At 42.1% G+C, this 27,407-nt stretch overlaps 1 protein-coding gene and 1 long non-coding RNA gene across 5 annotated transcripts in view; one reads left to right on the top strand and one right to left on the bottom strand.

Moving 5' to 3' along the window:
• Positions 1-27,407, bottom strand: part of LOC149981256 (uncharacterized) — a 376,586-nt gene that overhangs the window by 214,613 nt on the left and 134,566 nt on the right. The window lies entirely within an intron of this gene.
• The window catches only part of LOC110532240 (multiple epidermal growth factor-like domains protein 6), a 109,799-nt gene continuing 101,784 nt past the window's right edge, over positions 19,393-27,407 (top strand). For all 4 annotated transcript variants that reach the window (XR_016483304.1, XM_036988181.2, XM_090184464.1 and 1 more), the window contains exon 1: positions 19,393-19,794. Coding sequence is in view for 3 of the 4 variants with exons in the window: in XM_036988181.2 (XP_036844076.2) it covers positions 19,626-19,794 (169 nt within the window). In the remaining variant the exon portion in view is untranslated. The remainder of the gene's footprint in view (positions 19,795-27,407) is intronic.

The following is a 27,407-nucleotide window of genomic DNA, read 5'->3' as shown; positions in this document are numbered from 1 at the left end:
GGCCATGGTGATGGAAGAAAGACACAAATGTAGGTCCTTTTGCCAACACAGTCAGAGTGTTTGTGGATGCTTTCCTTGGAGATACTAAGGAAATATCCTGAACCAGGATATTAACTTTCAGGACATACCGGAAAGGAATTCTCAGGATATACCGGATAGGAACTCTCAGGACATACTGGAGAGGATCTTTTTATACTTAATCTGCACAAATAGCTGCTTACCCCTCAAAGAGGGTGGAAAGGCTACAGTACATGAGAGATCAGGGGTACTTAGCTCTACACCCTTAAAGCATTAAAACATTAAAACAGGTTCTAACCAGTTCTCACAGCCTATGTGTCTAAGATGGGGGAGTGATAAGATCTCAGTCATGCAGTGAGTTTCAAACACCAGGGAGGTTGTCTAATGCCTCACAAATAAGGACACCTTTTGATAGAGGGGTAAAAAAACAAACAGACATTGGATATCTCTTTGAGCATGGTGAAGTTATTAATTAGTCTTTGGAAGGTGTATCAATACACCCAGTCACTACAAAGATACAGACGTCCTTCCTAACTCAGTTGCCGGAGAGGTGTTGCTCAGGTGTTTCACCATGAGGCTCTTTGAAAGAGTTACAAAGTTTAATGGCTGTGATAGGAGATAACTGAGGATGTACTATAGTTAATCCACAATATTACCATTGTAGTTAATCCACAATATTAACCTAAATTACAGAGAATAAAAATATTCCAAAACATGCATCCTGTTTGCAATAAGACATTAAAGTAAAACTGCAAAAAAAAAAAATGGAAAGGAAATTAACTTTATGTCCTGAATACAAAGCGTTATGTTTGAGGCAAATCCAACCACTCTTCATATTTTCAAGCATGGTGGTGTCTGCATCATGTTATGGGTACGCTTGTCATCAGCAGGATAATAACATAATACACAAGTCAAAATATACAGTACAGTCAAAGGTTTGGACAACACAACTGATTGGCTCAATCACATTAAGAAGAAAATAAATTCCACAAATTAACTTTTAACAGGGCACACATGTTAGTTGAAATGCATTCCAGGTGACTACCTCATGAAGCTGGTTGAGAGAATGCCAAGAGTGTGCAAAGCGGTCATCAAGGCAAAGGGTGGCTACTTTGAAGAATCTAAAATCTAATATCTATTTGGATTTGTTTAACACTTTTTTGGTTACTATATTATTTCATGTGTTATTTCATACGTGTGATGTCTTCACTATTATTCTACAATGTAGAAAATAGCAAAAACAAAGAAAAAACCTTGAACCTTCAAACTTTTGACTGGTACTGTAAATCGGCTTAAAAATCGATGGGAAGACTTGACAACGGCGGTCTAGGAATAATCAACAACCACCTTGACAGAGCGTGAAGAATGTTTAAAACATTATGCAAATATTTTACAATCCAGGTGTTTAAAGCTCTTACAGACTTACCCAGAAAGATCGATAGCTGTAATCACAGCCAAAGTTGCTTCTACAAAGTAATGACTCAGGGGTATGAATACTTATGTCAATGAGATATTTCTCTATTTCATTTACAATGAATTTTCCCAAATTTCTAAAAACATGTTTTTATATTTTCAATATGGGGTGTTGTGTGTAGATGGGTGAGAAAACAAATATTGAATGCATTTTGAATTCAGACTGTAACAACAAAATGTGGAATAAGTCAAGGGGTGTGAATACTTTCTGAAGGCAAGTCATACACTGTCATACACTGTAGGTCATACACTGTAGGTGACACAATATTTTGCAGTACACTGCTGTAAAAAAGCTCTCTTTAGTGATCATGTTGAAACTTTGTAATCTCACCAATTGATCGTAAAGTAGGTTATGAGACAATATGGCTGACAGCTTACAGTAATTTGGAAAACAGACAACCACAGAACTAAATATGATTGTTGCATTTGTCAAGTTCCTGTCATGCCCTTGTTACTGGCTGTAATTTTGGCTACCCAGCATTTGTGGGTAGTTTGTTTTGGGCAGCATGTGATTTATTATATTTATTCTTGAAATGAGTGTTCTGCAAATGTACCCATACCTTCCATTGGTTTTATATTCCAGAGTTACAACAGTTTCCAAATTAACTACATTAGTTGGCAAAAAAGGGGATTTGGTTATTACTATAACTCATTAATAGGAAAAGCACCCTTTGAGGTTTAGTTTAAACTTGACTCATGTTACTCCATTTCACTCACACTACTGTGACAGAGCCATAGGGACCGGTTCAATTGTTAAAGCCGCTTTTGTCGTGGAAATTCGAATTCATTAAGGAGGCGAGACAAGGGGCAGTCAGCAATTAAGTTATTTCTTCATTCAAAACGTATTAAGGGAGCAGGTCACACCACCCACACAAGTGAATAAACTGAGAGCTCAGCGATTCAGAGTCTGGGCTTGCCTTGTATAGCCCAACCCTGTTACATTTCCTTAATCCACCACAACCGTCTCAATGTGTCGAACCAACCGATATCTACTGGATCAGCTGGCCATATTCGGAGTCCTCTGTGTTCTCCTGTGAGTACTAAAAATGGTTTGTTCTTAGAATAGACATAAGTAGACTTCATTCGGAACAGAGATACCTCGCTCCGAACATGCAAGTTTCAGAATACAGAGGGTGGGGGTAAGAACACGAGATGTGCACAGCCGTGGTGGATTAGGTACAGAGTTAGGTGAAAACAGCAACTTACACAAACAGAATAACAGGATTGTACATACCAATCATTTAAAGTAGTGCTAATACAAATTTTTCCCTCACAATTTGCAGAAAGATTCAATTGTTCCTGCACCGCACGACAAGGCACCCTTTCAGAACATTCCAAATGAATGTAGGTTCAAACAGTTAAAGATTTTAAATATACTGAACAGAACAGAGAATATGTTCTTATAGGTCGCATGCTCATCTAGAAAGTATACATTCTAAATTGACTCATGTAATGGCCGTTGAAATTCAAACCAACTGTCCTCTCTCTCTCTCAGCAATCCAATCCTTTTGACACTATGAATGACTCTGAGCTAGAGCAACTCCTCTAGGCCAGACAGACTCTGACTCACAAATGAAAAAAGGCAGATCCCATTTAGTTCTATTATAGGGCTTCCACTGACTAAGCCCACTGGCAGTGCCCACAGTCCCATTAATGGGACATTTATTCCAACAGAAAGTGTGCATCAGGGTTGATTTTAGGCACAGGGAGAGAGGAAAGACTGGTTTTGGCTTGGCCTGGGACAGGACAACGTGGAGATGGCTCAGTCCAGTTTTCAAATGAACTTTATTAACAAATGCCATACCATATACAAACAACAAAAGGAATAGTCACAAACTTCTCAGTCACAAATACAAACTTCTTAAAATACTTGTTGGAAACTATTCCAGTTGCAAGAACAGTATTGTGATACAGTATTAGTGAACTGAAAGTCACTCTCCGTATGATCAAGCTCACATCAGTGCTGTGCAAATTCCAGACTAATCAGCCGTGGGTAGATTCTGGCACAAACTTATAAAGTTTTGTTCATTAATGTTAAGGTTTTAGTAGAACACTCTAAATTACCCTAATCTTCAGTAGTTTGGTTTTATTTCCCCAGTGGACTTATGTTGATTTCTTCCACTTTTTTTTGTGGTGGCTAATGAGTGAAATCATGCCCACCCCTTGACAAGTTTGATGGTTTTGTAATAAGTCCGTGGCCACATTGGTATTTTGTGTGCGAGAATTACAGATGGAGTAAGTGTGTGTTACGTATGCAACTCGTACAAAAAGTAGAAGGATGAGTTGTTATTTTGTGTAAATGCATGTCTGGCCATGACATAAAGATGCTACGCAACCCCCTATCAGGAAATAACATTGATTGCTTTTTCAAATTTTTACAGTGTTAGTTTCATCAGCCGTTGTACAATATGATACAAAATTCAGGAAAACTGAATTTTGACTGCACTGGGCCTTTAAACGTAAGACGGTACAGAACATTGATCACCACATCCCATGGAACTGAATGAAACACTCTTATAAACTGGCTTCTATACTCTAACCCCATAAGACGATTCAGTGTGGAAGTGTTTTACCATGTAAAACGTTTTATGATTTATATGGGCCTCACACTTAATTTGGGCCCTTCACACAAGTCCTGTATTGAGCAGAGGATAACATCAAACCTGTGCACTGGAATTGACTTCTACATATCCATACACATCCATAACTCACTCTCCACACTCTCCTCCTAGCGTAGCTTATGAAAGCGATATCACATGTACATAGCCCAGGAGGTCTATGCAGCTCATGCATGTTTCCCCCGATAAATCAAAGTAACTAGTGGATTTGTTGAGCTTTTGGGTGCCAGGAAAGCAATGAAGCTATATTATGTTTCCTAGACAAAGCCCTACTGTATTTTTATGACGCCAGGCCCGAACCAGTGCCAGGACATCTTTGCTGTGATGAATGCAGACCTGCTCGGACTGTGTTTACTTAAAATGTGAATTGATTGCTTTCTGTTCCCCGCAGTGCGAACTGAATGTTGTAGAGAAATGTTACGCCGAGGTGGAAGTTATTTCAAAGAGTAAAGAGTCATGGCACAAAGTAGGAGTTATTGCATAGAGAGACCAAAATAAACGGTTGCATTGATAAAGAGTCCATATTTTCCTCCCTCCGTCTAGGTGTCATTGACTTTAGTGCTGTATATCAGTGGAGGCTGCTGATGGGCGGCCGGCTCATAATAATAGCCGGGACGAAGCTAATGGAATGGCATCTATCACCTGGAAACCATGTGTTTGATGTATTTGATACCATTCCACGTATTCTGCTCCAGTCATTACCTCGAGCCCGTCCTCCCCAATTAAGGTGCCACCAACCTCCTGTGATGTACATGTATTCTTTTTATGTTATATTCTTTGTTAAACCGGGTAGTATCAACTTTTGTTGTAATATCAGCCACTGTGAGAACCCCTTTAAAAGGATTTTATAGCGATACATCAATCTTGATAAATGTGACCGACTGGGTTTGAAGCTGGGTTCACTTGTCTGCGCACTGTCTCTGTCTCTGTGTGTGTGTGTGTGTGTGTGTGTGTGTGTGTGTGTATGCATTTCAGTGAGACATAGATCATTTTGGTGTGTGCTTTGGCATGTCTCTGCGTTACCTTGCACTGACCTGATAGTGTGACCTGTTTGGGAGATGAAGAACATACTGCTATCCAAACTAGACTGGAGGAATATATTTTGGGCCGGCATGTGAGGTACATTCTGTTCCATTTGATTTCTGTGTTTGTGGCCGTGTCACAAATCTGGCTTGTCTACTGCTTACATCACTTAAAATGTATACTGTGTACTAATCGTACTACATGCTATTTAGAAGGGACAGTTTAGTACAACAAATATCAACAGGCTACTCATCCACACTGAGAAGGCGTCATTAAATCAAATTGTATTGGTCACATAGAAGGCGTCATCGAATGAGCAATTGCGCTTGTTCCCCGCCATTCATTCATTTTTGTAGAGTGCTATTCTGATTAGCAGCTGTTGTCGAACACACTTGAGTGTGAAAAGACAATTCTCTGTGCATCGAATTCTACTAGATGAAAAGCCTAAATGAGTATGACATCCAGGAACTCCGCTCCAGACATTACCACGAGCCCGTCCTCCCCAATGAATGTGCCACCAACCTCTTATGGCGTGTACTTGTGTGTGCATGCCAGGAACACAGACCTGTCTTATTACATGTGTCCACCAGTATAGGTTTGGGTCCTGGAGAACTGGCTGTAAGATTCCCTTGTTCCCTTCTACTAAGGCATTGTGGAATCTTTTATGGCTGGGACGTTCTTGAACAACAGCAATTTCATTTTGACCATTCAAGTTCTTTGGCCTGAGTCGTCAGTGAACAATTTACGCTTTAATCAAGTGAATGTTGATGGATCTGGTTGCTTACAGAATCTATCATTAGTGATAACAGAGGGACCTTAGCTAGGAGCAGTAGCAGAGATACACATGCCTCAATCCTTATGCTTAGAAAGCTTTACATTCATTAACAATGTACAGTTCCTGTATACACTTGTCCTCGTTAGCTAACAAGCTGAACAGTGATATGTCGCAAATGTTCGGATTGAACCCTTGACCTTGATGTTGCCAGCACCATATTTCAGTCAATTGAGCCACCTGGAAAACTATGATATTGTACATCAGAGTTTGTTGGACTGTATGAAACTAAAAGACACTTTTGCTCCCTCAAGCTTCTTCATCGACCTGGCCAAGGCTTTCTCAAATGAATGCCTCGCCTGGTTCACCAACCACTTCTCAGATAAAGTTCAGTGTGTCAAATTGGGGGGCCCGTTGTCTGGACCTCTGGCAGTCTCTATGGGGATGCCACAGGGTTCAATTTTGGGCCTACACTTTTCTCTCTATATATCAATGATGTCGCTCTTGCTGCTGGTGATTCTCTGATCCACCTCTACGCAGACGACACCATTCTGTATAAATCTGGCCCTTCTTTGGACACTGTGTTAACAAACCTCCAAACGAGCTTCAATGCCATACAACACTCCTTCTGTGGCCTCCAACTGCATTTAAATGCTAGTAAAACTAAATGCATGCTCTTCAACCTATTGCTGCCTGCACCCGCCCGCCCGTCCAGCATCACTACTCTGGACGGTTCTGACTTAGAATATGTGGACAACTACAAATACCTAGGTGTCTGTTTAGATTGTAAACTCTCCTTCCAGACTCACATTAAGCATCTCCAATCCAAAATTAAATATAGAATCGTCTTCATATTTCTCAACAATACCTCCTTCACTCATGCTGCCGAACATACCCTCGTAAAACTGACTATCCTACTGATCCTTAACTTCGGCGATGTCATTTACAAAATAGCCTCCAACACTCTACTCAGCAAATTGGATGTAGTCTATCACAGTGCCATCCGTTTTTTCACCAACGCCCCATATGCTACCCACCACTGCGACCTGTATGCTCTCGTTGGCTGGCCCTCGCTACATATTCGTCGCCAAACCCACTGGCTCCAGGTCATCTATAAGTCTTTGCTAGGTAAAGTCTCGCCTTATCTCAGCTCACTGGTCACGATAACAACACCCACCCGTAGCACACACTCCAGCAGGTATATCTCACTGGTCATCTCCAAAGCCAACACCTGCTTTGGCAGCCTTTCCTTACAGTTATCTGCTGCCAATGACTGGAACAAATTGAATATCTCCCTCTCTAACTTTAAGCATCAGCTGTCAGAGCAGCTTACCAATCAGTGTACCTGTGCACAGCCCATCTGTAAATAGCACACCCAACTACCTCATCCCCATATTGTTATTTATTTATTTTGCTCTTTTGCACCCTAGTATCGATGCTTGCAAATCCTCATCTGCACAAAGCTAAATTGTAATTATTTTGCCTCTATGGCCTATGTACTGCCTTACCTCCCTAATCTTACTACATTTGAACACACTGTACATAGACTTTTTCTCTTGTGTTATTGACTGTGTGTTTGTTTATCCCATGTGTAGTTCTGTGTTGTTGTTTTTGTCACACTGCTTTGCTTTATCTTGGTCAGGTCGCAGTTGTAAATGAGAACTTGTTCTCAACTGGCCTACCTGGTTAAATAAAGTTGAAATAAAGTAAATTATACAGTATTGCATTCTCACTGGATTTTCTCTGTTGAATTACCAAACTTCCCTGACCATTGAATCCTACATACATCAATATTCAATAACAGAGCTATGGATGTGTTCCCTTCTGATTATGCAGCTTAGACAAGTGGCAGAATGCACAGATTGAAGCAAACAGTTGTGCTCATTTCTTCTACAGTCATGCACATATTAAACAGATATGTTTTTTTCCTAATGGTTCGATAAAACGAGCTGGAAAATATTTGCTCCTAATGTTGGAAAATGGAATGTGCACCGTGCAGCCATTTCTCTGTCATCTACTTTGAAAAGGTCAGGAATTGGCGCCAGCTAACTGGAGGTTGTGGTTTTTCAGATCGCTGTCTGTCGTTTCCATCGCCAGTGGTGGGATTCTTGAAATAGAATGAAACGGTTTAAGTCATTTGCCAGGATTCAAAGTTGTTTATGGAAGCTATTTGCCATTGAGTTTTGTCTATTATTATCTGGCATTGGATAGTCCTCGTTACTGTACAAGATGTTTCTGTTTGAACCAATCCATTTTCAAAATGACCTCCAAGGATGTACAATAGCAAATTTCCCTGTGAAATCTACGGTAGGAAAAGCAGTATTGTAATAATCTGTGTGATCAAGGCTGAGGACCGAGGAGTTGACTTTGACCATGACTCAGCATAAAATAAATAAAGTTTAGTCAGAAGTCTTATGACCTATATTGAAGGCCCAGAGTTTTTCCTGGTCAGGTCACATGGTCAGCAAAGCTCTGGGCCCTACTCACAAACTCCCAAAACCAGGGATTCCCAAACCTTTATGGTCCGCGACCCCAGTTTCATATCAACATTTTCTTGTGAACCGATCATGTAAAAAAAGTTAGGTAATGTTTACTTTTTTTATTTGGGCCATGACAAGCTATCAGTCTGACAGCATTTTGACAGTATTTCAATTTGAAGACAGTGTAGTTTGAAGTGACTAAAATGCATCAGAAAGGTATTGGTGGTTATGGTACCGGTACCCCCTGTATACAGTGCATTCGGAAAGTATTCAGATCCCTTGACTTTTTACACATTTTGTTACGTTACAGCCTTATTCGAAAATGTATCAAATCGTTTTTTCCCCTCATCAATCTACATACAATACACTATTGATACAAAGCAAAAACAAGTTTTTAGAAATGTTTGCAAATGTACAATATATATGTTTTTATATTCACATTTACATAAGTATTCAGACTCTTTTACTCAGTATTTTGTTGAAACACCTATGGCAGTGATTACAGCCTCGAGTTTTCTTGAGTATGACCCTACAAGCTTGGCACATCTGTATTTGGGGGGTTTCTCCTGTTCTTCTCTGCAGATCCTCTCAAGCTCTGTCAGGTTGGATGCGGAGCGTTGCTGGACACCTATTTCCAGGTCCCTCCAGAGATGTTCAATTGGGTTCTTAAGGATATTCAGAGACTTGTCCCAAAGCCACTCCTGTGTTGTCTTGGTAGTGTGCTTAGGTTTGTTGTCCTGTTGGAAGGTGAACCTTTGCCCCAGTCTGAGGTCCTGAGTGCTCTGGAGCAGGTTTTCATCAAGGATCTCTCTATACTTTGCCCCGTTAATCTTTCCCTCGATCCTGACTAGTCTCCCTGTCTCTGCCACTGAAAAACATCCCCACTGTCACACCCTGATCTGTTTCACCTGTTATTGTGATTGCCTCCACCCCCCCCCCCCCCCCAGGTGTCACCCATCTTCCCAAATATCCCCTGTGTATTTATATACGTGTTCTCTGTTTGTCTGTTGCCAGTTCGTCTTGTTTGTCAAGTCAACCAGCATTTTTGTTCTCAGCTCCTGCTTTTCCCAGGCTCTCTTTTCCTCACCCTCCTGGTTTTGACCCTTGCCTGTACAGACTCTGAGCCCACCGGCCTGACCACTCTGCCTACCCTGACCCTGAGCCTGCCTGCCGTCCGGTACCATTGCCCCACCTCTGGTTACTGACTCCTGCTTGCCTTGACCTGTATATCGCCTGCCCCTGTTGGAATATTAAACCATTGTCAATTTGACGTGTCTGCATCTGGGTCTTACCTTGATTCCTGATAGTACGAACTGGCCATGACTGATCCAACAGACTCGGGCCAGCAGCACAACGCCATCTCCACCCAGGGAACCACCATCGGTAGGCACGAGGAATTGCTTTGTGGTCTTATGGAGGGGGTCCAAACGTTGGCTGAACGCCATGACAGGCGTTGGACAGTTTGCTGGAGCAATTCCACGGGTTGTCTGGGAGGCCGGCTACCATGGTGGTAACCCCCACTGCTCCTCAGCGACTCAGCTGCTAGCAGCGCGGTCTCATCGGTCACTCCACCTTCTCAGGAGCCCCACTTACCTCCTCCGGAACGCTTCAATGGAGAGCCGAGCACCTGTTGGGCGTTCCTAGCTCAGTGTGCTCCCGTCTTCGAGCTTCAGCCCTCCTCCTTCCCCTCGGATCGCTCCAAGATAGCCTACCTCATCACGCTAATGTCTGGGAGGGCTCTCACCTGGGCTACTGCCGTGTGGGAACAACAGCAGGCCATTTGCGCTAGTCTGGAGGGGTTTCGTGGGTGAAGTGAGAAAGGTTTTTGATGCCCCGTTCTCTGGGTTCTCTGGCTGCCCGGCAGCTAATCCAGGTTTGGCAAGACTCCCACAGTGTAGCTGATAATGCGGTGGATTTCCTCATGTTTCAGCGGAGAGTGCTTGGAATCAAAATGCACTGTTCGATATGTTCCTGCACCACGTCTCGGAGGAGGTCAAGGACAGCTTGCACCCTGGGAGTTACCTACGGAGCTCGATTCCCTCATTGCTTTGACCGTCCGTATCGATGGGCGATTATGGGAATGAAGGAGGGAGAGGAAATTGGATTTCGCTCGCACGCCCAGGGATCCCACCTTGCCTCCGAGTCATCCCGGAAGCTTCCGACAGTCTCGATGCCCAGAGAACCCGATGCTTCCCAACTTTCCCCGAGGGCTGCTGAAGACGGCAGAGTCACCGCTTCCTGAGCCAATGCCACTAGGCAGAGCTGGGTTATCACCAGCAGAAAGGCAATACAGGATCGACACGAAGAGTTATCTGTATTGCGGGACTCTTGGTCATTTCGTGTCCTATTGTCCTTTAAAAAAAACAGGCTCACCGGTAGGAACGAGTACTCTGGTGGGCCATATGGATAACATTCCTGCTTCCCCTGGTCACACCCCTTTTCAGCCATTCTGCTGTGGGGAGACCAGTCCAAATCTTTCGCGGTTCTCAATGACTCTGGGGCCAACGAGAGCTTTTTGGATGCTACCCTGGGGTTCGAGCTTAACATCCCCACTCAGCCCCTCTCCATTCCCATGGACGTTAGAGGGCTGGACGGGCGCTTTATAGGCCGAGTCACCCACAACACTACTCCCATCAACCTACGTGTGTCAGGGAACCACAGCGAGGCTATCCAGTTCCTGCTCATCATGTCCCCTCAGCTTCCCGTGCTATTGGGTTTCTCCTGGCTCCAGCGACACGATCCCCTCATTAATGGACTTGGTGTTTTACAAAATAGTGCTATCTTCTGTATACCACCCCTACCTTGTCACAACACAACTGATTGGCTCAAACACATGAATTAAGAAGGAAAGAAATTCCACAAATGGATTTTAAGCAAAGCACACCTGAGAGTGCGAGGAGGAGGCATTGGACGTACTGGGCTGTGGAGGCGCACTGGAGGCGTACTGGAGACCTGGTGCGTAGAGCTGGCACAGATGGTGTCCTTCCTTCACCGCATGTGTCTACTTCCATGGAAGGCTTTCGTCTCCTGCCATTATCTCTTCTCAAGTCCAGGATGTCCTTACCTCCTGGATATCCTCCCAGAACCAGGATACCCTCTCCTCCTGTGCACTCTGCTTGGTCCTGGTGTGGTGGGATCTTCTATCACGATCGTCGTGGTAATCATACTCGGAACAAGGTGCAGCGTATGTAGATTTCCACATGTTTATTAAACGAAACTCACAAAAACAATACAGCGCAACGTGACGTTCTGTAGAGCTCACAGGCATCAACACGAAAACAAGATCCCACAAAACACAATGGGGAAAGGGCTGCCTAAATATGATCCCCAATCAGAGACAACGATAAACAGCTGCCTCTGATTGGGAACCATACCAGGCCGACATAGAAATAAATGAACTAGATCACCCACCCTAGTCACTCCCCGACCTAACCAAAATTGAGAATTAAAAGGCTCTCTATGGTCAGGGCATGACAATGATTCCGTATGTGTTATTTCATAGTTTTGTTGTCTTCACTATTATTCCACAATGTAGAAATTAGTAAAAAGAAAGAAAAATCCTTGAATGAGTGGGTTTGTCCAAACTTTTGACTGGTACTGTACATGCCTACTTTAAGACCCTATGATCTGTGAACCGTACATGATACAGACAACACCTTGGTGTCATTATAATCCCAATAGTGTGCTCTAAAATATGGAGTATTGTCTCGCCCTGACTTTAGTTATCTTTGTTTTCTTTATTATTTGGTTAGGTCAGGGTGTGACAAGGGTGGTTTGTTTAGTTTTGTATCGTCTAGGGGGTTTTGTATGTCTAAGGGTTTTTCTAGTCTAGGTGTTTATATGTCTATGGTTGCCTAGATTGGTTCTTAATCAGAAGCAGCTGTTTATCGTTGTCTCTGATTGGGAACCATATTTAGGTAGCCTTATTCCCTGATTATTTTTTGGGTTGTTATGTCTATGTGTAGTTGCCTGTTTCAGCACTCGTTGTTTATAGCGGCACGTTTGTTTTGTTGTTTTTGGTTAGTTTGTTTAAGTGTTCTTCGTTAATAAAAGAAGAATGTATTCTAATCACTCTGCACCTTGGCCTCCTCTATACGACGAACGCGACAAGTATTTATAGATTCCGTAATACAATTTTATATGCAAATGTATTAAACATTAAAACTATTAAAAGTACTCGTTTTTGATTTTGTTAATTTTGTGACATATTATTTTAAGCATTATACTCTACAAGTACATCCACTTTCCAGAGTGGGCTCTCTGCTGCTTTTAAAGTTATGATACATTTTATAAGCACAACCAATACTGTGAATGTGAAAATGGATTCAAAGGGAACTCCCTCTGCTGGTGTTTTGCTGAATATGCAATCCTACAATAGGGATGTGATCGGTTAATTACCTATAATGTAATTTCCCTGATATCAAATGGAGGATTTCTTTAAAAGTACTAGAGAGCCCACTCCTGAAATGTTTTGTGTTTTAAATTAAGAGTAAATTGTTCGAAACAATGTCTAAAAGTAAGCTAAATCAAGATGCGGTTCATGTTTAATAAATGAATGTAGACATACTCCATATTTTAGAGTGTAATGGGTATAATGAAAACAAGATGTTCTATGTACCATGTACGGCTCACGGATTATAGGGTCTTACAGGAGTTATGTACATGTAGACAATAAACATATAGACCAGCGGTTCCCACCCCATGGGGGTACTTGAAAAGACTCATGAGTCCATGGGGTTACTGGTAAAATGCACATGAGTGGGTACTTCAGGCAAACTCCAGGCAGAGCAAAATTCAGTTGGTGGTACAATAACCAAAAAAGGTTGGGAACCACTGCTATAGTCCATATAGGTTTAAAAAGGGCCTAAAATAGCCATTTTAATCAAGATCTTCTCAAAAATTGTGGGAATTGTCAAAACAATCTGTGACACCAAAAATATTGCTCTATTACAGTAGGAAAAATAGGAATCCCAACAGTAGGAATCCCAACATCCATCTAAAAAAGGCAAAGGTTTGAAAAGCTGTAAGCCATTAAAATTAAGAATGTCCTGTCTGGTTTACATTAACTCTTGGCTTTTTGGGGTTGAAAGAACTGCAAAGTTTTCTTTCCTTGGCCTCATTAATCAAAAGAAGCCTTCAGGAGCTGCGTCCATGTGCCGTACTCTATTACAGGAAGCAGGAGTGTTTGTGTGTGGGTTTGGGTTTGTATGTAGGTGTGTGTGAGAGAGTAATGCACACATGTACTCCTGTATACACACATAGACATGCGCAAGCAAGCACACACACGGCAAGGAATGAATCATTTGTGGGGGATCACTGTGGGGAACAATCTATACTGAGCCTATAGCCATAGTAGAGATGTACTGGTGCTACAATGATCGTGTGTGTGTGTGTGTGTGTGTGTGTGTTTGCACGTGTGTGTGTTTGTGTGTGTCCTATTTAACCCTTGTGTTGTCTTAAGGGTCAAAAATGACCCACCACTATGTTTAACAGCAGAGAAAAACTCCTAAATGATATTTTTTCAACTTGAAATTGGATGACTTTTCAAAGAGTGACCCCAACATTAGAAAATGTGAAACATCACATTTGTTAATATTTCCATGAAAGCTGTACACCAGCATGGTACAAAGATTATCTTAGGGTAATTTTTGACCCGGCAGTTATAAAATAATTTAAACCACACACACACACACACACACACACACACACACACACACACACACACACACACACACACACACACACACACACACACACACACACACACACACACACACACACACACACACACACACACACACACACACACACAATGAGAAATTGAGATTGTGTGCTACTGATTGACAAAACTGAAACTTTCTTGTGCATGTGCAGCATCTCCCCTCCACAACCACACACATGACTCAAGTTCACAGACAAAATAAACAACATTTCAGACAAGATAAACAACATTTCCTACAAAATAAAAACGTCTTGAAAGCATTGTTACCTAATGGGGAATGCAGTCAGGGGCAATACAGGTGATGCAGATGACAGTCCCCTGAGTTCTCTCTTTGCTGAAGCCATGAGTGCACTTTTCAGTGCCCAACAGGTCGTAGATCTGATTTTTTCAGATGTCCAGGAGGAATAAGAGAACAATGTTTCAGGAGCGGAGGAGGTATCTGAAGAAGGAGATGGGGAAGAATACAACCCAGAGCACGATGCATCATCTTCAGATGAAGAAGAAATCCCCCAAGCTGAAAAAGAGACATTTTTGTCAAAGAACAGCAGAATAACATGGTCCTTGTCACCATATGACGACCAGGGCAGGATGGCAGCACAACATGTCATAAGGATGACCCCAGGGCCCACAAGACATGCAGTTGCCCAGGACATTGCCTCAACATTCTACATGTTCATTACACCAGCCAATTAGAGTTGATTGATTTATGTTCTTCACGTTTTTGTTTTGGATCTATTATCTTATTTCATTCGTATTTATTGATGTTATTTATACACTTTGTGGGTGGGGGCAATGGTTCAAACATGAGACTAGTATTTTGTAGTTGAATTCCTCATTGTATGGTATATAAGTGTATATCTCTATGTTGCCAAAAAAGTTCAAGACTGTTATTGTTTCCCTTCAATACAATGCATTCAAAACTACTTTCTGCACATTTCTGCTACTTTCTTAGGCTATACAAGTGCTCTCTTGCTAAAATAAAAATTATGTTTACACCTATGCAGTACCTTTAGCAATAATAATAATAAAAATAAACCTCTACTTTACTAAAGAAAACAATTATGACAGGTGTGTTGTAATAAAAACGAGTGGCGTCCACTGATTAAATGCTGTCTTTCTGCATTGTGAAGAGGGAAAACTCAGATATTCACAAAATGTGTGAATGACAGGTTGTATCTTCATGCAAAATAGATTTGGAATTTAAAATTCAGTGAAGATGCTTTATTTTAAGGGTTTAGTGAAGGCGGGTCATTTTTACCCTTAGGACAAGGGGAGTACACAGAATGTTAAGACTACACACGGGTTAAGTCCAGACCTGTTGGCTTGAGGACAGCACCTATAAAAGATAGGACAATACCATGGAAATGACAGAGGATCCTTGAGTCAAAGCCATTATCAAAATCTCAATGCTCTCACTTCAAATCAGGCCTTTAGCCTAATCAATGGCGGTGCATTAAGGAAGGTACGAACCAGTATGAAGTGAACAGCCCAAATCTCTTAATAATCAGGTCCGACTGGCTGCTGATCTCTGTCTAAAATGTCGCAGAGTACCTGGTGTGTATCATAGACTTATGGTACACCAGCCAAGCATTTGCATTATGGTATCCATATAAGAACAGCCTCAGGATGTGTGACACCATTGTGGGGAATACTGCCTGCCTGCTATATCCGCAGCATCATCAGCACAGCAACGCTTGAGGCTTGAGGCATGTGTTCCAGTGTATGTCCTATTAAGAGACGTGCGTCAAAGGAAGCGTATGCATTCAGGGAAGTGGTTCATGGACTGTTGATTTTCTTCTTCGGGATAGGTGGGTCCCCCACGGGACAGTTGAGCTAATGTAGGCTAATGCGATGAGGTTGTAAGTAAGAAGAACATTTCCCAGGACATATACATATCTGATATTGGCAGAAAGCTTCAATTGTTGTTAATCTAACTGCACTGTCCAATTTACAGTAGCTATTACAGTGAAATAATACCATGTTATTGTTTGAGGAGAGTGCACAGTTATGAACTTGAAAAATTATTAATAAACCAATTAGGCATATTCGGGCAGTCTTGACACAACATTTTGAACAGAAATGCAATAGTTCAATGGATCAGTCTAAAACTTTGCACATCCACTGCTGCCATCTAGTGGCCAAAATCAAAATTGCAACGGGCTGCATAATACATTATGGCGTTTCTCTTGCATTTCAAAGACGATGGTAGAAAAAAATACATTTTCTTTTACCAGATTGAATGTGTTATATTCTCCTACATTCATTTCACATTTCCACAAACTTCAAAGTGTTTCCTTTCAAATGATATCGACAATTTGCACATCTTTGCTTCAATGCCTGAGCTACAGGCAGTTAGATTTGGGTATGTCATTTTAGGTGAAAATTTAAAGTAAAGGGCGGATCCTTATGAGGTTGAAGATGTCAACTTCCTTCATCCAGGACACACTGCTTTTCAAACCAAACACACTCCTGAAAACTGCCATCTTCAACAAATGTATGAACTTTTCAATCCCACTCGGACCACAATTAACTTTCTGTTAATTTCCTTAACTGGCCCAGATTTGACTGCTATCTGGGACATAGTCCACATCCTAAAAGCTAGTGATTTCCAGGTAATGAACAGCCTGTAAAATAGTATTTTAGTTCCAATGTTCTTCTATAAGTCTCCTACTGTACATGCAGCCGTGTACTTAAGGATTTGTTATTCTATAGATGAGCTCACATATGGCTTGCCTGGCACATCACTTGAGCACGCTATTACCTATAATTTCCCTCACTCAGCTGAAGTTGGCCCTTCTCTCGCTGCTCCCATCCAAGCACAGCAGTCGATGATTGATTACGTAAAAAATAGCCCTCGCAATTCCCACAATTCCTTTCATGTCCAAAATGGCATTGACGTCTTGATTTATGTCAGGAAGTGTCCGTGTTGAGTTAGTGCAGTGTAGGTAGTGTAGTGTCTTGTCCTCGACAAACGTAATGTCCTTCAGGGGTAGCTACTATAGTTTTTTGGTCAGATGAGTGTCTTGTAATAGCTGTGTTCTTTGTGTGTGTTCTTATGAGAATGTTCCAGTGGTTAGTGCTTTGGAAGCTCCCTTCTGTGGCTCTTGGTTCCCCCTGTTGCTACTTTTTCTACATGGGAGACTGAAACTAAGCTACCGACAGTCGCAATATGGGCTCTTCAGATGGCCCAATAATGAACAGAGTCGGTGCTCTCTCACAGAGTGCAATGTAAGGGTTGCTCTGGAGACTTTAATACACTGGAAAGCATTACAGGTCCATTAGCAGTAAGTAATCATGCCTTTTCTAGCCTGGAGCCCTTGTATCAGTACCATTGATGCACAGTCCATCAGTTTGCTAGTAGCATGGATAGACGCTAGACTATATTCAACAGGTCACCTTTCTCTCCTTGTATTCCTGACAGTCCTGGTAACAGAAGCGAGGAGTTGATTCCCTTATCTCTGTCTCTTCGCATATTACTCCCTCCAGATCCTCTGTTCTGCTCTCTTTCTCTCGTTCTCCTTTCAAGGCCTGCAACAACGGTTAATGTAATAACACCGGAAAATGTACAAATCTTTCTATTTGTAATAACATTTCAATGTTTTTATGTAATAAACCTGGTAAATGTAATAACTTGCCAGTAAATGTTGAACTGTAGGCTTAATAATGTTTTTATGTACTACTTCCCTCAATTTGATGCACATACCACCACCCACTGCCAATTATGACACAAACAAACTCATGCACATCACACAGGAATACTCATTCATAGAGACACTCACAAGCACACATTGAAATGTACACATGCACAGTCACACACACACACGCGCACACACACACACACACACACACACACACACACACACACACACACACACACACACACACACACACACACACACACACACACACACACACACACACACACGCACACACACACATAAAAAAAGACCTGAATGAGTCTGTAGGCCATCATTTTAAACATATAATCTGCTATCGTTACCTGCAAACAATAATGAGTCGTTCGGACATCCTGGGACGTCACGAAATGGTCGCCTGGAGGTTTTGTGAAGTTCCCAGTTTGATTGAATCTCCCCTTTCCACAGTGGGGTGACATTAGCTTTAACCCAAACGGTTCAGACGCTACAGACAGAAGTTAGCACGTCGACGGTACCGACTTCACATGGTCGTAGAGCTAAACAGAGAACACCATGGTGTCCGTGAGAGTCTCCCCTTTCCATAACACTGGCAGATGTGGTGGATTGAGACAAATCCAATGCAAACCTGATATCTCTAGCTTAAACTGAGGATATTTATGGGGATTTTTTTGTTGTGTCACTTCAATTCACTCTAGGGGGGGTTGACCTCTGTCTGGTGAGCTCTGTGTAATACTTTGGATAAAGTTGTGACATATAAGGCGGCAGGTGGCCAGGGATAGGGAGAGAGACTTTTATTGTGGTTTAATTCAACATCTGAGAACTCTTTTGGACTGTGTCGTTCATCACCCTGGGAAGATTATTACCTTACTTTGTTATTTGTGTGGGGATGGTTGTGAACGGGGATGAACAGAGCCCCAGGCCCAATGTGTGAGAATCTAAAAGTAACAGTGTGATAATGGTTTTCTGTCTCATCCCCATTGGGTAGTGAGATGAGGTGGGCATGCTGTTACTGTTGACTTCCTTTCTGATTCTCTTCAGTAATCACTTCCATTCACATGTCCTCATTTCTGCTTGCTGGACAAGCTGTAAAACCAAAATAGCAGTCTCTTTCTATCTCCCTCCTACTCCCCCCCCCCCCCCCCCTCTATCCTTTATTGGCAGGTTAATACCTCCACGGTGATCCCTTTTCATGAAGATAATATGTTGACCTCTGCTGTAATACTTCCATATTTTCCTTTTATTGCATTTTCATCTTACCTGTGACGAGCCAGCAAGCTGTCAAAATCCCAGTTACATGTACAGGCCTACTCAAGCTCTCCCATTGCCATGAAATCAGTGTGATTTACAATATGTTTCTCTATGGAATTAGGAGTTACAGGATAGAGGGAAAGGTGTGACAGTGCTTGGCTTCTCTGATGTGATGTCACCTCGGTGAATGTTCCTGTGCGGTCCAGTTGTTAGAGTTCCTCTGTACAACTCTGTCTCTGTCACTGTACCTGAGGGGGCAGGGAGGTGGGAAGAAGGAGGGAGTAACAAAGGAGCAAGGAGAGTGGACCTGTCTTTGGGGAGAGGGAGAGAGGGAGAGGGGGAGAGAGGGAGAGAGGGAGGAGCTCCCAAGCAAAAGAGAATCACATACAACATGTTTGTCAAAGCTGAGAGAGTTAGAGGGAGAAAGAAAGAGGAAAGAGAAAAGGGGGAATGCTGTCTGAAATACTAAAGAAAATGACTCAACTGGTGCGGTGATCATACCTCCTTCGGAAATGATGCTATCGACAGCATGGTCCAGGCTCTATCTCTCTACACATCGTAGTTCTCTTAGTTCTTTGTAGACACTTATCTCTTACTTTCAGTGCTGTTTAGACCATGGCTTCCATAGGATGGTATATGGTGGTTCTAGTGGGCTTTTGGAGTCAGTTAAGCCCTAGTTGGGGAGCTAATAACAGGCTTGGCAGATACCGCTACCAGCGCAGGAACTGCTTCACCTGTTTTTATGGATACAGTGGCTACAACACAGGACACACGCATGGTGCAGGTGAGTGAGAAGTATGTGCTGTGTGCACAGTGCTCTACCATAGTAGTGACTTTGATGGGGGTGGGGGCCATAAACAATTTGAAGTCATCATGAGGGGCAGCAGTGGCTTGAGGGTCTGCGTACCCACATACATACCCACAGATGCAGTCAGAGCCGGCCCTAGCCTTTTGGGAACCCTAAGCGAATACATTCCACTCATTTTGCCATGGGGAGCGGAAAAAACTGCTATTTGAACTCTCAACTGTAAGACTGGAAAAAATATATAGAATAATTGTGGCTTAAGCCTACAAAGTTGCCCTTCCCTGATATAGTATATCAGTCTGGCAGTACTGTATGATGATAGACAATGTCACTTGCATCTTCTGGAATGCAAGAGAACCCCTAGTCTGAGAGATTATAATTCTGAATCATGGCGTCTGTGTGTGTTGACATCTGACATGTCACTAAATTATCAGTGTGGGCTTTAGCTTCCATCCATCTCCACACCCCTAACGGGGCTCGAACCAGGGACCCTCTGCACACATCAACAACAGCCACCCTCGAAGCATCGTTACCCATCGCTCCACAAATGCCGCGGCCCTTGCAGAGCAAGGTGAACAGCTACTTCAAGGTCTCAGAGTGAGTGACGTCACCGATTGAAATGCTGTTAGCGCGCACCCCGCTAACTAGCTAGCCATTTCGCACTTCTACGCTGCACCTTGGTCTACTTCTTCAGACGAACGTTACATGTACACTGCAAATTGACCATAACTGAGCCCAAAAAAGAGATTGTATTTGAAAATAACAATGGTTTTCCTACCTTGATAACATTGAGACATGATCACGTCTCTTTTTTATTTTGGGGGAATAGTTGGTGAACAGATTTCCTAAAGTAAATACATGTTTTGGTGAATCCTGGTGATTTTAGTATTTTTATTTTTTATTTTTTTATAAACATTTTCCAAATTCCGGTGTGTCGGTGCCCTAACCCAACTGTAGATGGTGTATCCTGTGTCAGCATCAGGGGACGGTGAGAGGGTGAGATGTACACTGAGTATACAAAACATTAGGAACACCTGCTCTTTCAATGACGTAGACTGACCAAGGGTATCCAGGTGGAAGCTATGATTCCTTATTGATCTAATATGTTAAATCCACATCAGTTTAGATGAAGGGGAGGAGACAGGTCAAAGAAGGATTTTTAAGCCTTGAGACATGGATTGTGTGTGTGTCACTCAGAGGGTGAATGGGCAAGACAAAAGATTGAAGTGCCTTTGAACGGGGAATGGTAGCAGGCACACCGGTTTGAGTGTGTCAAGAACTGCAACGCTGCTGGGTTTTTCACGCTCAACAGTTTTCCGTGTGTATCAAGAATGGTCCACCACCCAAATGACATCCAGCCAACTTGACACAACTGAGGGAAGCATTGGAGTCAACATGGGCCAGCATCCCTGTGGAACGCTTTTGACACATTGTAGTCCATGCCCCGACGAATTCAGGCTGTTCTGAGGGCAAAAGGGGGTGCAATGTTTTGTACACTCTGTATGTCAAGGGAGTTTTCACATCTAGTCCTCTTTAAAAGAACCCATCTCAGTCCTCTTTAACCTCTCTAGGGCGTCCCACCTGGCCAACATCCAGGGAGATTGCAGAGCGCCAAATTCAAATACAGAAATACTCATTATAAAAATTCAGAAAAGATGCAACTATTTTACATAGGTTTAAAGATTCACTTCTTATTAATCCAACCATGGTGTCAGATTTAAAAAATGCTTTACGGCGAAAGCATTCCTTACAATTATTTGAGAACATAGCCCAGTAGACAAATCATTACAAACAGTAACCAGCCAAGTAGAAAAGTTACACAAGTCAGAAATAGAGATAAAATGAATCACTTGCTTTTGAGGATCTTCATATGGCTGCACTCAGAAGACATTCATTTATTCAATAAATGTTAGTTTTGTTCAATAAAGTCTCTCTTTATATCCGAAAACCTCCGTTTTGTTTGCGCATTTTCTTCAGTAATCCACAGGCTCAAACGCAGTCACAACAGGCATACAAAAAAAATCAAAATTGGATCCGTAAAGTTCATAGCAACATGTCAAAGGATGTTTATATTCAATCCTCAGGTTGTTTTAAGCCTAAATAATCGCTAATATTTCAACCAGACAATAACGTTGTCAATATAAAAGGTAAACAAGAAGGGCACTCTCTCGGTCGCGCGCATGAAAAAGCTCTGTGACACGACAGGGTCCACTCATTCACACTGCTCTTACTCCCTCATTTTTCAGAATACAAGCCTGAAACAATTTCTAAAGACTGTTGACATCTAGTGGAAGGCATAGGAACTGCAATTTGAGTCCTATGTCAATGGATACTGTAATGGCATTGAATAGAAAACTACAACACCAACAAAATTCCTACTTCCTGAATGGATTTTTCTCAGGTTTTCGCCTGCCAAATCAGTTCTATTATACTCACAGACATTATTTCAACAGTTTTGGAAACTTTAGAGTGTTTTCTATCCAGATCTACTAATTATGTGCATATCCTATCTTCTGGGCCTGAGTAGAAGGCAGTTTAATTTGGGCATGATTTTCATTCACAATTCCAAATGCTGCCCCCTGCCCTAGAGAAGTTAAAGTGAACTCTGGGATAAAAAAGGCAAACAAACTCAGTTCTCTTTGTATTCACTCTGCCCTTGCATTTGCATTTGAACTCTTTTGGCAGTTCACTTCAGCTATTTTGTGGTCTGAATCATCTTCGTATTCACATTGCTATGCTTATAAAGAAACCAATATCTTTTTTCAACATTCACTAAATGCATTCTGGGTTTTAACAAAGTGCAGGACAAGCCATTCCATCAGAATATGTTATCGGACAGCTAGATACAGTTGAAGACGGAAGTTTACATACACTTAGGTTGGAGTCATTAAAACAAATTTTTCTACCTCTCCAAAAATGTCTTGTTAACAAACTATAGTTTTGGCAAGTCATTTAGCACACCTACTTTGTGTATGACACAAGTAATTTTTCCAACAATTGTTTACAGACAGATTATTTCACTTATAATTCACTGTATCACAATTCCAGTGGTTCAGAAGTTACATTAAGTTGACTGTGCCTTTTAATCAGCCTGGAAAATTCCAGAAAATGATGTCATGGCTTTAGAGCTTCTGATAGGCTAATTGACATCATTTGAGTCAATTGGAGGTGTACCTGTGGATGTATTTCAAGGCCTACCGTCAAACTCAGTGCCTCTTTGCTTGACACCATGGGAAAATCAAAAGAAATCAGCCAAGACCTCAGAATTCTTGTAGACCTCAAGTCTGGTTCATCCTTGGGAGCAATTTCCAAATGCCTGAAGGTACCACGTTCATCTGTACAAACAATAGTACACAAGTATAAACACCATGGGACCACGCAGCCGCCATACCGCTCAGGAAGGAGACGTGTTCTGTCTCCTTGAGATGAACGTACTTTGGTGCGAAAAGTGCAAATCAATCCCAGAACAACAGCAAAGGACCTTGTGAAGATGCTGGAGGAAACGGGTACAAAAGTATCTATATCCACAGTAAAACGAGTCCTATATCGACATAACCTGAAAGGCCACTCAGCAAGGAAGAAGCCACTGCTCCAAAACCACCATAAAAAGCCAAACTACGGTTTGCAGCTGCACATGGGGACAAAGATCATACTTTTTGGAGAAATGTTCTCTGGACTGATGAAACAAAAATAGAACTGTTTGGCCATAATGACCATCGTTATGTTTGGAGGAAAAAGGGGGAGGCTTGCAAGCCGAAGAACACCATCCCATCATGTTGTGGGGTGCTTTGCTGCAGGAAGGACTGGTGCACTTCACAAAATAGATGGCACCATGAGTAGGAAAATTATGTGGATATATTGAAGCAAAATCTCAACACATCAGTCAGGAAGTTAAAGCTCGGTCGCAAATGGGTCTTCCAAATGGACATTGACCCCAAGCATACTTCCAAAGTTGTGGCAAAATGGCTTTAAAAAAATTACTTATTCAAATCAAATCCAATTTGATTTGTCACATACACATGGTTGGCAGATGTTAACGTGAGTTTAGCGAAATGCTTGTGCTTGTAGTTCCGACCATGCAGTAATATCTAACAAGTAATCTAACAATTTCACAACAACTACCTTATACACACAAGTGTAAAGGAATGAATAAGAACATGTACATAAAAATATATATGAATGAGCGATGGCCGAACGGCATAGGAAAGATGCAGTAGATGGTATAGAGTACAATATATACATATGAGATGAGTAGTGTAGGGTATGTAAACATTATATAAAGTGGCATAGTTTAAAGTGACAAGTGATACATTTATTTCATCCAATTTTTTATTATTAAAGTGGCTAGAGATTTGAGTCAGTATGTTGGCAGCAGCCACTCAATGTTAGTGATGGCTGTTTAACAGTCTGATGGCCTTGGGATAGAAGCTGTTTTTCAGTCTCTCGGTCCCAGCTTTGATACACCTGTACTGACCTCGCCTTCTGGATGATAACGGGGTGAACAGGCAGTGGCTCGGTGGTTGTTGTCCTTAATGATCTTTTTTCTCACAGCTTATGAAGCTCTCTTAGCCTATAGATCACATTATCGCAAACAAGTAATCTTGAACTAAAAACCTGTGCATCCTTGATGCACATCATCATCTTCTCTCTTTTGTGGCATCAATGTGAGGGTTTATGGCAGGGGAACAGGTGTTGCAGTAGTCAGGTGTGTTGTGTAGGATTGATGACAAGCGAACCTGGGGGGCTTTGTTTTCACATTGCCCTAAAAAAGGGAACTTGACCACCTCTCGATATGATCTCAGTTCAGTTCGGTTCTCTTTAGGGGCTCTTTGAGGGGTCTGAGTTCCTTTGTAGTGTTCACACTGCCCCCAAAATTAAGCAAACCACACAAATTGGCTGAAAGGGACTAAGTGTGAAAACACCCTTCAACTAGATATTAGAGTTATAGACTACCTGGCATATTCAATCTGCAGATGCAGCAGTTTCTTTGACTTGGTGAATTCCTGTGATCCTCCTGATTTATGACAGATGGAGTTCAGTTGCTTTTTGAATGCCTCTTATCATTGTCCAGTAAGAGTACGGCAAGCACAAAGAGATCCTGGCACACACCCATGCATGGACACACACAAGAACTCACACATGCACACACATTCATGTGTGCACACACACGCCCGCAATCACACACACGCCAATGCTACTTCCCAAAATGAAGGTTCGGCTGCACTCCATACCTCTAATCCTGAAAAATGTTGTGATATTGGACGCCGGGGACCACAGTCTTGTAGGTTGCCAAACTGCGTACTTGATCAGAGCCATGTGTGTTCCATCTCTGGTCGTGGTTCCAGTTCCAAACATGTTGATGCTGGCTGTGAGTGTGGGAGAGACCCCAGGGCAGCTGTTTAGGACATTACAACTGAGTTGTGTTGTGCTAGTCAGTGTGAATTTCATGGCTGTTGGTGAGAGGTCAGTGACTTGAGGCCAGATAAACACTGAATGACTGTGAGGGATGTTGGCCACAGCAGCAGAGGCCAATGGCTCCAATCCATATCAATAATCCTCTCATGTCAAGAACAACATTCAGAGATTGTTGTATGGTAAACAGCTAGGCTAGCACAAGTGGGTATTTGATGCTCTTGCTGCAGTTGTTCTTTCTCTCTGTCTTTTCTTCTGTCAAATGTGCCTCACGTCATCTACTGATTGAGAGAGGATCAAGTCTATCAGTGCAGACAATGCCCCCTGTAGCATGAGCGAACTGTTCATGCCTCTTGTCTGACTGCTCCACTTACTCATGGCTAGCTATAGCCTGACATGAGGAACCACTGCACTCATTGGGAGTCTGGGCTGTATCACCACTTATGCTGCACAGAAGTTAACACACTTGAATAATGCAACATGGTATGTAGCAATGTTGAAACTGTTAATTACTGTTCTCAAAACAATGTCCAGTACAGGCTAGAACACTACAATGCAAGAAGATACCGGTAGCTTCCATCTTTGTAGGCTAACTTTCCTTGCTAGCTTACAGCTGAAGCCAACATCAATTCACTACCCAGTACTATGTTTGTGATAATATGTAAACCATAATGCTAAATATGCTGATTTGTCAGCAAAAAAACATTATTCATCTCTCCTAGTCGAGATCATCTTTGCTGGGGCCTCGAATTGGCTTTGTGTGTGAATGGCCTAATGGGTCTTAAAGAGACAGCGCACACTTTTTTAAAATAAGAGATTGCTTCTTCTATGCAAATGTTGATAAGTCCCAAATGGAAGGTTAACTGATTGTTTTTCATTTGTAGCCACATGAAATCAGCCAAAACAAGCTAAATAACGCATGCACACGCTCTTATTGAATAGGTATTCACCTGTATTGTGAATAGGCCTAGGCTACACCTTGATTTACCCAGTTTATCAATAGAGATTTACCATTCAAATTAATGATTACCATTATGCAGTTATCTTGTATAAAAAGTTTATTTAATGCATACAATCAAAAATACAAAATGTCCAATATAATGATATTGAACTCAAAGGATAGGTCTGGATCAAGTGCCATTCTGTTACTTTGGCTAAAATGTCTTATTTTGTTGACGTGGTATCATTTTGGTATCAAGTATCAGTATTGTGATGCTAAACCTGGTATCGGTATCAAAGTCCTGGTATCGTGGCCTCTCTCCTTCTCCCTCTACCTCTCTCTCTACCTACCTCTCTCTCTACCTACCTCTCTCTATACCTCTCTCTCTACTAGAGGTCGACCAATTATGATTTTTCAACGCCGATAGAGATACCGATTATTGGAGGACCAAAAAAGCCGATATCTTCAATATTCCCAGGTAATAAGTTTTAGGTTGTAGTTATTATAGGAATTATAGGACTATTTCCCTCTATACCATTTGTATTTCATTAACCTTTGACTATTGGATGTTCTTGTAGGCACTATAGTATTGCCAGTGTAACAGAATAGCTTCCATCCCTCTCCTCGCTCCTCCCTGGGCTCGAACCAGGAACACAACGACAACAGCCACCCTCGAAGCAGCGTTACCCATGCAGAGCAAGGGGAACAACCACTCCAAGTCTCAGAGCGAGTGGCGTTTGAAACGCTATTAGATTGCACCCCGCTAACTAGCTAGCCATTTCACATTGGTTACACCAGCCTCATCTCGGGAGTTGATAGTCTTGAAGTCATAAACAGCGCAATGCTTGATGCACAACGAAGAGCTGCTGGCAAAACGCACGAAAGTGCTGTTTGAATGAATGCTTACGAGCCTGCTGCTGCCTACCACCGCTCAGTCAGATACTTGTATGCCTGTATGCTCAGTCAGATTATATGCAACCCAGGACACGCTAAATAAACTAGTAATATCATCAACCATGTGTTGTTAACTAGTGATTATGATTGATTGATTGTTTTTTATAAGATAAGTTTAATTCTAGCTAGCAACTTACCTTGGCTTACTGCATTCGCGTAACAGGCAGTCTCCTTGTGGAGTGCAACGAGAGGCAGGTGGTTATAGTGTTGAACTACTTAACTGTAAGGTTGCAAGATTGGATCCCCTGAGCTGACAAGGGGAAAATCTGTCGTTCTGCCCCTGAAC

Source organism: Oncorhynchus mykiss, chromosome 9, assembly GCF_057628025.1.
Source record: "Oncorhynchus mykiss isolate SJ-2025 chromosome 9, ASM5762802v1, whole genome shotgun sequence".
Classification (NCBI taxonomy): Eukaryota; Metazoa; Chordata; class Actinopteri; order Salmoniformes; family Salmonidae; genus Oncorhynchus; species Oncorhynchus mykiss.
The sequence above is the reverse complement of the archived record's forward strand: the minus strand, read 5'-3'. Positions and strand labels throughout refer to the sequence as shown.